This window comes from Octodon degus, unplaced genomic scaffold (genome assembly GCF_000260255.1).
Source record: "Octodon degus isolate 3935 unplaced genomic scaffold, OctDeg1.0 scaffold00116, whole genome shotgun sequence".
NCBI classification, from domain to species: domain Eukaryota; kingdom Metazoa; phylum Chordata; class Mammalia; order Rodentia; family Octodontidae; genus Octodon; species Octodon degus.
Window position 1 is genome coordinate 6,615,222 of NW_004524692.1, and position 11,751 is coordinate 6,626,972.

Sequence of the window (11,751 nt, forward strand, 5' to 3'; positions counted from 1 at the left end):
TTATTATTTCTTGCCTATATCTTGTAATATGAGAAACTACTTTGGCAGTAATAATACATAATGTAGTAACCATTGTTACTCTCCTAAAATCTTGTTTTGAGATTCTGTAAATAAATAAAAAGAAAAAATATAAAATTTTAAAAAGAGAAGTACATCAGGCACACAAGCTTAAATACCACATGATTTCTCTTACGTGAGAAGCCCGATACACAAATAAAGTCAAAAGTAAAACGGAGGGGCCGGGGAGACGGCTCAGTGGAGCAAGCATTTCCCTGGCAAGTGCAAGGGCCTGAGTTCAATCCCCGGTTCCACAAAAAAAAAAAAAAAAAGTAAAAATAAAACGGACATTGAAAACCAGTTACTGTTATAAAACAGGGCCAAGGTATCTGAATGTGACTTGATTTAGTACAATCATGTTATATGTATTTTTAGTCTGGTCATTCTATGTTTATGATAATTAGCCTGACAAAGCCTTAAAAATAAATAAATAAATCTGATGCTGGCAAAAAAAAAAAATTGAATTTTCATTGTTTCAGTCACCCAGCCTAAGATATTTTGTCATGGAAATGAAGACACCAGGCACCTATTCAGGAAGTCTTGGGTCTTACTTTGTATTTGCTGAATCAGTATCTGCGTTTTACAAGACAATCAAGTGAGGAGTACATCTACTATATGCACAAATGAAATCTGAAAAGCTCTGCTTTGGGGACCTAGTTCAAGACACACTAAAAACCACCTGAACATGTCAAGCTCATAAAGCAAGAGTGCTCTGCTATGTTCCAAGTCAGAAGTGCTGCTGGTCACACCAGTCTTGGAAAACGCAATCAACCATCCACAGCGAACTGATGTGGAAGTGGGCTCTGCCTGCCTTCTTTGTCCCTGGATTCTGCCTTTGAGGACCAAGATACCGTGCCAGGACAGAAGTAAACTGGCAGAAGACAAGCAGCACTCCAGCAGCCATTCTTCATTACAGTAAAAACTACCCAGGTCTATCCAACCCTGAAATCACACATTCATATATGAAAGAACTGGCATTAACAGGAACTTGAAATGAGCAAAAACCACCACCTTATCTCCTGACACATTTAAGTCGGTTCATGCAAATTTTCAGCTCTTGTGGTGTACGACCATCAGACCTTCCTTTTCCTCTGTAGTTGTTTTTGTCAGATTCCCCAGCACCAGTAACAGTTTAAGGGATTCGGGAGAAACAGCATGTCGTTTCTCATTGGTTTTTTTCCCCCAGTTCCAAATACCTATCTAGTACTATCTTTGATAGCTCTACGTCTAGAAGGGAAAGCAGTATTTGGTGTTTTGTTTTTCATAGTACAGGAGATTGAATCCAAGGCGTTTTGCACTGAGCTGCATGCACATGCACATGTGCATACACACACACACACACACACACTTTTTTTTTTTTTTTTTTTTTGAGACAGGCTCTCAGAAAATAATTTCCCAAGCAGGGTTAGAACTTTTGGCGTCATCCACTTCAGCTTCACAGGGCTGGGTTACAGCACTGAGGTACTTCCACAGATTCACAGCACCTTTTCAGCTAACGGTCACCAATGCCACATTACATGACAGATTCTCTTTTACTTTCAGTAAACTCCTAAAGAAAGTTGAGGTCTAGCCCTCAGTGTACCCACTTGTGGGGAGATGTCCGCGATGTTACACACAGACTCCAAGGCCCACAGAGGCTGCTCAGTGCGGACTGGACCACAGCCAACAGCTTTACCAGCCAAAGCACCTCAGTACCAGCTGAGAACATCACAGGCACTGAACAAAGGCTCACTGTACTAAGAGGCATCTATTGTACTTCAAGAGTAATTTCAAAGGCATGCTAGGGTAGAAATTTGGCCACAGGAAGTCAAAAGCTGACTGAGGTGAAGTGAAAACAGCAGACAGAAAACAATTCTTCCACTAGGCTGGTTATAAAAAGGCCAGAACCACGAGTGTGGGGTGTGTCTTTGTTTTCCTGTGAAAAACACTTGAGCACAATTTTAAGAGGAAAATAAGCAAGTGTGTGATCCTCTTGACGTTCTCTTATTGAATTGAAAGTTCAATCTACTGTTCATCGTTCAGTATTTATTTTATTTTTTGAGACAAGGTTTCACTGTATAGTTCAGACTGGCCTTGAACTCACTTTGTAGCAAGGAGGCTGGCCTCAAACTCACAGCGATCCTCCTGCCTCAGTCTCTGGATCACAGGCATGCACTACCACCCTCGGCCTCCATTTTTTTCTTGAGCACCATCTGTATGTGAGGAGCTGGAATACACGCCAGCAACACTTAGGTGAACAAAACTAATCTCAAGCAGACTGGGTTCTCCCATCTTGGTCCTAAAGCTCCCTCAGTATCTTGAAGGAGGAAATGCTCCCACTTGGAATGAGCCAGGGCTAGTCCACACCCTGCCCATGAACACACCATGCAGCTTATGAGGACTTTTTTTAGATTTAGGCACAGTTTTCAAATTGCACTTCTCTTTTAGAAAGACATTTTAGAAACTCCTCATCCTGCCCTTCATGTAGAGGTCAAGCAGACAGAAGCTTGCCCTACAGGATGACAACCACTTCTCAGTTTCCTCTCTTCAGAATCTAGGTTGAGAACAAGCAACTTCCGGTCCACTTTTCCCTCAGCTCAGCAACACAGCCTGAGGCCTCGAGGTTCAGCTGAGCTCACACTGCCCCCTGCTGCCTGCTCGTTGCCCAGCGAGGGTATAACCCTTTTCCCGACCTTATGCTCCTATTCCTGTGAAAGAAGAAAAGCAACAGAATGCCCCCACAAAAGTCAAATGTCTTTATTTTATATATAAAAAAAATTTTGTACAGTTTCAGTTTCTATGTTTAAGAAAAAAAGTCCCTAAAATTGCCATAATGTTTAGATCCACTGCAAACTGTAAAAACAAGCTTTTTATATATTAAAAAAAATTTACATTTTACAATTTTCTACATGCATGCACAAGGTCTCAGCTCTGTAACCAAAAAAGAAATTAAAAAAAAAAAAAAGAAAGAAAAGAAAACTGGAAACAAAACAAAACCAAAAAATATAGATCCAACAGTGGAAAATTCTACACTTGCAGTCTCACTTGGAAGGGGCTCAAAAAGCTCCCTTTTTGCACACAACAATCACAACACTCACACACCAGGTCCGAATTAATCAGCAGATACTGCCCCACAGGGAGGGCACAGGAAAGGGAAGAGACTGACACCGCAAGGGACAGGGGAGCTCATCCCAGCCCAGAACCAAGGAGAAGCACAAACCCTGGGGACATGGGTGTTTCCAAAGAGAAGGCTTCCAGGGATCCCAGCATTTATTCATCACAAGCATTGTACTGGGGTTTGCAACGAGAATGCTGAGGAAGCAAAACCTCAAGGGATGAAGTAGAGGGCCAGGGCAGAAGGCAGAGAGCAAGGGGACATAAATCTGAATAAACAAGAGGGAATAAATGCTGGTGTACGAGACAGACAGGGGCCAGGGAAACAGGGCAGTGTGGTGAGGTAGGCGAAGGACTGAGGCACCCAGTGGTGGTGTGGAGGGAGAGGGGGGGCAGGCATTCCAAGTCTGAGTAGGGGGATGAGCCACATAGTCACAGAAACAAAAGCAATGGAGGGGCAGCACAGCATCCCTGTGTTGGGGGCTGCCCGTGGTGGGTATAGCCCTGCCACGGAAGAGGGAGAAGCCCAGAGAGTGGTGGGACGGGCCTGGTGGGCAAACAGCTCAGAGGGCCTGAGGTGGCTGCCCATCCACAGCAGTTCACAGCATGAAGACAACTTCCCGTACAAGGGAAGCAACACACACACACATATGCGTTCGCGCGCGCGCACACACACACACACACACACACACATACACACACGCACACACACGCACCGGATGAACCATCCTGACATTTTAAAAAATAATAATAATAATAATAACCAGAGAAGACAAAGATACCACAGTTCTGACGCAAAGGACCAAAATGCTACCATTCTCAGTCACAGCCCTTAGTGCTTACAGAGAGAGAGAGAGAGTTGGGGGAAAACATTTTTCTTGTTTTAGGAAAAAAGAATGAAAAAAATCACAGTGATTAAAAACATGGCAGGTTCTTAAAATAAACACTCCCCCGCCCCTAAATCTAGGGCAACAACTAAGATCCCAATTCCTTTCCTTCTGCCCACCCCAACCCATTCCTCAAACCACACCTCACCCCCTCTTGCCCACCAAGGCAAAGACCCCAATCACCATCCAGGCCCTGTTCTCCAGGATAGTGAGGTATTTATGTGACCCAGTAGGGACTCCTCTGAAATCAGATTGTTAATGAAAAGATAAAGTTTCCCCAGGATGCCCAATGTAGGATGCATTTCACCCAGGCCTATCCACAGACTCCCCCAGCCTTAGCGCAAGGCCGACCTTCACCCAGCCTCTGCCTAAATCAACTCTGCAAGCCATTCCTGCGGGCACCAGGTGAGCTGAGCTGGGGCTGAGGAGCCCCTCACCCCTCGCTAGTGAATGTGGGTGGACAGAGGTGCCCTTTTATAAAGGACAGTAGAAAAACCCTGATCAATTGCTAGGCTATGTCAGCCCTGGGCTGCTCCTACAGTGAGGAAACAGGCTCCCAGGGGAGAGATCAAAGGTTAGCTTATCCCAAAGTGTGCTTTGCAAGGCAAGTACCAGTACATTTTCTAGGGTAAAGGAGGACCCATCAGGGGCACTGTGAGTCATTTGGAGGCCTGATCCTGGCACAGGCTCCTACCAGAACAGTCCTCCATATGGAACCAGAAGGATGTATACAGGTGTTTCCTATTCTAGTCCCCTTGGTGAAAACTACATAATTTAGGGCTGTTTCAGTTAAAAGGTTCCAATTCACTCCAAAAAGATGTATTAGCGGGTCAGAGAATTTTGTTCAGAATGTGATCCAAACTACTGAGAATTTGGACTTGGTACTAAAGCCACGGAAGTAAAATGGGACAAGGGGCTAAGTGCCCACAGAAGGCAATAATCTTGGTCCCTGACCCCACAGAGAGCCCAGAGAACCAGGCAGAAAGAGAGGAGGAGGGGACCCTGGAAGGCCAAGGAAAAGAGACCCCTGAGGCAAAAAACTGGATTTAAGGCAGGGGACAGGGGGAGCTGGCTCCTCCCCCACAGAGATGAGGCAACAGGTCTCTGGAGCCAAAAGGAGTCAGCAAGCCTGGGGAGGCTGGTGCAGGAAGGAAAACCGTCTGTCAGGGTCAGCACACTGCTAAGACTACACAGGAGTCTGCATCCCATCCTTCATGGGGAGCAAAGGCCAGGGAGGGTTCTGAGGGCAGGGGTCAACGCAAGGGTCTCTCCCAACTCAGGATGTGTCCCCTCCTCCTTAGGAGCTGTCTAGGAGAGACTGACCCTATGGACCTTCTGCAGGGCCCTGGTGAAATGGTCAGAAGCCTTCCACCTCCAAATGCTGGGATCACACATGACCATGCAATCAGAAATGGCAGGTGGAGACTTCCGGGTAAAGGACGGGATCTTTCCTCGCTCTAAGGTGAGTGCATGGGGAACAGCAGCTGCAAGCACTAGTGCTGCAGGGAGAGTCCTAACTCGGGTGCAGCAGGAGCACCTCTGCCCAGGAACTCAGGGTCTGTTATGGGTAGAGGAAGGTAGCTGCTGCCTTGGCGGAATTTGGCACTAGGGCTCTCTGGGGTCATACTGGTGCCTCCCCCCCCAACCCTGTCAAGAACTGAGAATGCTACCAGAAATTGGGTTGTGAGTGGCGCTCAGGAGGGACAGGTACAATCTAGAGCTCCCTGTGCCCTTTCAGAAAGGACTGTCATCTGGGGAAAGCTTCGGGGAAGGAGAGAGAGAGGCACTGATTCCTGCAGGGCCCAGAGTGATACACAAATGAAGGGCAGGTCCCCCAGGTACCGCCAACAGCAGGAAGGTCTCTCCAGGTTCACATGGTGTAAAATGCAGAAGAGGGAGGAGACAGGGTGAGGAGTTAAGTCAATTCAAGTAAAAACAAGAGCAAGAGGAAGAAGGGCAGTGGGAACAAGGCTGGGGCCTGAGAACCAGGGCCCCTCCCACCCCACAAGAGCCCTGGAGTCCCTGCTGCTGCACAGTCACACTGAGGTCTCCGACTGCAGCCTCATGACAAACTTGTGCGACTTGGGATCCACAAATTCCTCGGAGAGTTTGAAGAATGGCACCTTCTTGGTGCTAACCACCAGGCTGAAGTCCTGGCGTTTTAAGAGGAAAACGATGCCATCCTTAAGCCCATTGGTCACCGGCTCCTCGCTCACCAGTGTCCACTGTTTAGCCAGCCAGCGCTCCTTATGGTACTGGATGGTAGGTCCGGCCGCTAGATACCGCTCCAGGAAGGCCTGAAGAGAGGAGAGGGGGCTGCCTGAATACTGCCACCTGCCATCCTCCATCCCCTGGGCACAGCTTCCAAGGACATGTCCCCTGAGCTTACTCTATGTGTATGAACCGGGACCTGAGACTGTCAGAGCAGAAACTGCTCTGTAGGTGAGGCAGACAGGGCCCACAGAAATCATGTGGCTCCAGAGTCAGGGCTGGAACTCAGCTCCCCAGCTCTCATCCCCGGCTCTGCCTGCACAGGCTGTGACCTGGACAAACTCTCCCTCACCCTTCCTTCCCACACGGCTTATACAGTTAGTGCCATGCCAGTGGGAGCTGGGAGGGGGTCAAGCTCTCAGGGCAACACCTTCAGTCACCTGTTCACTAAGGACAGCTCAGCCAAAGCCTTTCTAGGAAGTTGAGGAGTGGACAATGGCTAAAGGTATGCATAGGTCAAAGATCACCTGGTGGAGGTAAAGGGGGCCAAGGAGGGAAAGGTGGGACTCAGGTTTTAGAAATTACAATGTTCTAAGAAATAGGTATCAACCAGCCCCAAATGGTTTTTGAGTGTTTCCCTCCCTTACCTGATCCACCACTCTTAACTTCACTCCAGGAGACAGGAAAGACATGAGAAGAGACTGTAAGGAAGTAGAGATAAGAAAGAAGAGGGAGGGAGGGAGGGAGGGAGGGAGGGAGGGACAGAGCGGAGAGAAGAGGTCAAAGGTGGGAAAGAGGAAGTGCAGAAGTTGGGAAAGAGGAAGGACGCAGGAGCAGCAGGTTTACCTTGGGTGTCATGTCATGCGTGATGCAGAACTCGAGGTGCTGCAAGATGCTCTCCATGGTGTGGTAAGGCTGCTGCTTGGTGGTCCGCAGGTACTTCTGCATGGCACGGGCCATGGATGCAAAGATGGCCTGGGCTGCCTCCCGGGGGTCCATCACCTCTCTAGGGTTCTTCTGCTCCTCTTCCTGCAGTCGCTTAATGTGAGTGAAGGCCTCCTCCACGGCCACCACGAGCCTAGAGGACAGGAGGGATCTGGACCAGGTGCCATTTCTCTCTCCCCCACCCCATGTACCAGCTCCAACAGCTGCACCCAAAAAAAGGTCAAACCTTTGTGCTCTCCCCAGCGCCCATCTAGAGCCAAAGGCTAGATTTCTGTGGACTGGGGCTGGGGAGGGTTTCCCCTACTGGGGATAAGAAACACCTGCAGATCTCAGGGAACCCGACCCAGGGAACCCAGATGAGTCTAGTGTCAAGCCCAGAGAGATGATTAGGAACATTACTAGAGGAGAGACCAAGCAGCCCACAAGCTCTAGGCAAAGCCTTCCTCAACAAGACCCCCCCAAACCACGCTTCATCACATCAAAAATTACTAGAAATATTGGACTCTTTTAGAATATTTTGCTGAGTTTACACACCTATAATATTCAAATAACAGAACTTAACAAAAAAAGGGTATACAGATGAATGTCCATTTTGTATCTGTGTATTCAAAGTGGTTAGTATAGATATATAGTTACATTCTCTTAATGAATAGAATGATTTGTTCTAATGGTGTTTGTAAATAGGATATCAAGTCCGCATCTTGTACAGCAATTAACCACTAAGAACAATGTATGCAGTGTGTTAATTATTGAAACTGTCCTACCAATTTGAAAAAAAAAGTGTTTATTTTTATATAATACAAATAGTGTACATTATTGTCATATTACCTAAAGTGTACTGTTTATATTATCTAACATAATATTGCTAAGAGTTGTTTTCTTCTAAGGTACATTTATCACTGCTATATTAATAAAGTAATTTATATAAAAAGAAAAAAATTACTAGAAATGATGACAACAGAATGGCAAGATTTCTGTTCAGCCAGTACAGCACTGGCGCAGTTACATCTGAGGGCAATAAGGCAATATATGCAGCATCTAAAACCAACAAGGGATTAACAGCTAAAAGAAAAAGGCAAGTATTCTTGAGAAAAGTAGGCAACAGGGCCAGGGAGATGGCTCAGTGGAATAAGCACTTCCCTGGCAAGCGCAAGGGCCTGAGTTCAATCCCTGGTTCTGCAAAAAAAAAAAAAAAGTAAGCAACAGATAATTCCCAAGAGGCCTGAAAGACTAAAGAACATACAAAGTAGCTACTGGCTGGTAATTATAAAGATGCAACTTAAATATGAAAAAGATGCTATTTCTCCATCAATATGGAGAAAAATGGGAAAATAACTAAAATCCAGACCCTGGGAGTGAGCTATAAACTACTACGCAGAGGTGACAAACAGTGTAAATGGGGCACAGGAAAATGCACCCAGTTTGCACTAACAGACACAGACACACAAGCCAACATGAAATCTGTACAACGATACATACAAGTTCTAAGAAAATCAAACACACTGAAGTGGGTGTCCACAATGTGGACAGTGAGGATAGGGCTGGGAGGAGAGGAAAACGTGAATAAAGAACTGTGAAGAAACCCATGATGGGGGAGCTGGTGAGATGGCTCAGTGGTCTAAAGCACCTACTTAGAACAAGCTTAACAAAGCACAGGGACGGCAGTTCAATCCCCCAGCACCACAGCCAGCCCCGCCCCCTGGTGGGCTGAGCTGGACACACACACACACACACACACACAAATAAATAAACTTTAAAAAAAAAAGAAACCCATGATGGGGCTGGCCAAATAGCTCAGCGGATTAAAGCACATGCAAGCAGGAGCAGGGGTAAGGGGTTCAATCCCCGGGCCTGCTGGTGCTGGCCCCGCCCCCTGGGTACCCTGAAACGTCAATTGAGACTGGGCATGGTGGCGCACACCTGTAAACAGGTGGATCACTACAAGTCCAATCTAGTAGTGAGACCCAGACCCTTCCCTAAATAAAATACAAGAAAGAAGGAAAGAAAGAGGACCGGGGAGATAACTCAGTAGAATAAGCGCTTGCCTGGCAAGCGCAAGGGCCTGAGTTCAATCCCCGGTTCCGAAAGAAAGAAAGAAAGAAAGAAAGAAAGAAAGAAAGAAAGAAAGAAAGAAAGAAAGAAAGAAAGAAAGAAAGAAAGAAAGCAAGCCAGCCACGATGGCAGTATGTTAAGAGCTGAGAAGGCAATTCTTATGCCTAATGTCCAAAAATAGCTGAATATTGGAAACAACCCAATGCCTATCTACTGAGGAATAAATAAAAAAAGATGTGGCATTTTCATGCAATGGAGCACTACTCAGCTATAAAGAAAAATAAACTCTAGGCTTTTATATTTAAATGGATGCAAGCGGAGACCATACTCATAAGTGAAATAAATTAGACTGGTATGTGTAACCATATTATCTTCCTAGGATAAGAAACTAAAAGTGTAGGGGCTGGTGAGATGGCTCAATGGTCTAAAGCACCTACTTAGAACAAGCTTAGCAAAAACAAAGGGACCACCGTTCAATCCCCCAGCACCACATGCCAGCCAGCCCTGCCCCCTGGTGGGCTGAGCTGGCCACACACACACACACACACACACACACACACACACACACAAATAAATAAATAAATAAATAAAATTAAAAAAAATACTTTAAAAAAAAACAGAAAGAAACTAAAAGTGTAAATAAGATCCAAAAAGTACAATAGATATTGTGAAAGGGAAGGAAACTGCTGAAAAAAAAAGAACAACTGGGATGGGGAAAAGGAGAAAAGAAGGAAGGAAAAAATACAGAAAAAAAAAATATATATATACACACACATAAGATAGCTAAAACAACTGTATTACTAACTTCTATTAGTTCATTAAAATGAACAGTTAGTCCTTATCTTGTTTGATCAGTTTTGCATGCCTGTGTCTTGTAATCAGAACAACTGCTTTGAAGATAATATATAATATAATAACCACTGTTAATTTTCTATCATCTTGTTTTGAAATTCGTTATCATATTAGTCTTTTTTTAATCTCTCTAAAATTTTTTAAAAATCTACATGTCCTAAGAGCAGGACTGACCCAAGGTGATGGACAAGCAAAGGACACATGGCCTACAGCTCAGTACTCAGAAGCCCAGAGATATGGGACCTCCAATGAGCCTAGGTCGTTGGGAGCACCAATGGGTTTCTGGGCTGTGTACACATGGGTATGCATATGTGTACACGTCTACAAAAGTTTATTCTTTTGTTTCTTCTCTTCTTCTATAGTAGATATTGAAGCCAGGGCCTTTGCACTGAGCTACATCCTCAGTCTGATTTTTTTTTAATTTTGAGACAGGATCTCACTAAGTTGTCCAGGCTGGGCTCAAACATATGATCCTCGTGCCTCAGCCTCCCAGGGTGCTAGGTTTACTTTTGCTTCTCCTAAGCTTCACAGCCGAGTTCCCTATGCAAAGATCTCTTTATCCCAAAGAATAAACCTTTGGTGAGCCAATGGAAAAAGTATTCATCTCCCAGTTGCCACAAGGAGGATGGGGGGACCCCATGTGCCAAGTAATGATGGTGGTGACACAGAAGGGGAAATCCAAGCCATAGGGGCCACCACCATCCTCCCCACAAGGGTCATTTCTGAGACAACGACTCATCCTGAATGTCACAGAAATGGGGCTGGTGACCTTCATTCTACTCCAGGGGACCACCTGCTTCTAGAAGGGGGAAAAAGCCGCAGTGCCAAGGCTCCCAGCTCCTCCTCCCTGAAAACCTGATAGGTGGGGCCCAGCTACAGTGGTTGTCAGGACAAGGCTCCAGACAGGACCAAAGGTCACATGATAACAAGAGGAGTAAGCACAGCATTAAGAATATACCTCAAAGTTCAACATATCAATACTTGATGAAAAATACCTGTTTCATGTTATGCCTAAGATGTTTGACATTTGGACAGATAGTGAGGTTAAGCTTAACAGCCTAGGTTGTATGCTAATAACAATAAGCTTCTCTTCTGGAGGGTTAACAACCTAAATTTGCAGACCAAAATTAGAAAAAAAAGGAGGGCCGCACGGAAAGCCAACATTTTGGCCCTAGCTATCCAAGATCAATTAAGACTCAGGACATATGAGAACTTGTACTGTAGTGTCATGTAACTCAGTAGTGTCCAAATTTTCTGATCAAGGAGATTATGGGGCCAAAGAGGAAAATGATTAATGATGTAGAGTGTGCCTAAGGAGAGTCACATGGAGAGAAAACATTCTCTCAGGCTTTCACAGAGAGCACATTGGCCACGCAATGGCCATGACTCATCCACATGGCTGACACTGATATAGGATCTACAATCTGAGGTACAGGATCTCAGGATAAATCCTGAATGGATTTCACTGATCTTATCAGATCCAAAAGCTACAACTCTTGTTATATAGGTCTTGCTTTATTTTGGTCTTAACCATCCAGCAGAAAAGTATAAAAACGAAGTATAAGAAGTAAAGCCATGCTGTTATGTTGAGCTGTAGGGGACTCAGGTCAACAATTTCTGACATTGCCAGTCAAGAGGAAGACCCAATACTGTT

The 11,751-nt window shown here is 45.5% G+C and overlaps 1 protein-coding gene across 1 annotated transcript in view; it reads right to left on the minus strand.

The window, feature by feature from the left end:
• Positions 1 to 3,845: 3,845 nt before the first annotated feature.
• The window catches only part of Vangl2 (VANGL planar cell polarity protein 2), a 29,849-nt gene continuing 21,943 nt past the window's right edge, over positions 3,846 to 11,751 (minus strand). Inside the window, exons 7-8 of the mRNA XM_004639924.2 lie at positions 7,095 to 7,326; positions 3,846 to 6,334 (exon numbers count right to left, since the gene is read on the minus strand). Coding sequence (XP_004639981.1) covers positions 6,074 to 6,334; positions 7,095 to 7,326 — 493 coding nt within the window. The 3' untranslated portion in view covers positions 3,846 to 6,073. The remainder of the gene's footprint in view (positions 6,335 to 7,094; positions 7,327 to 11,751) is intronic.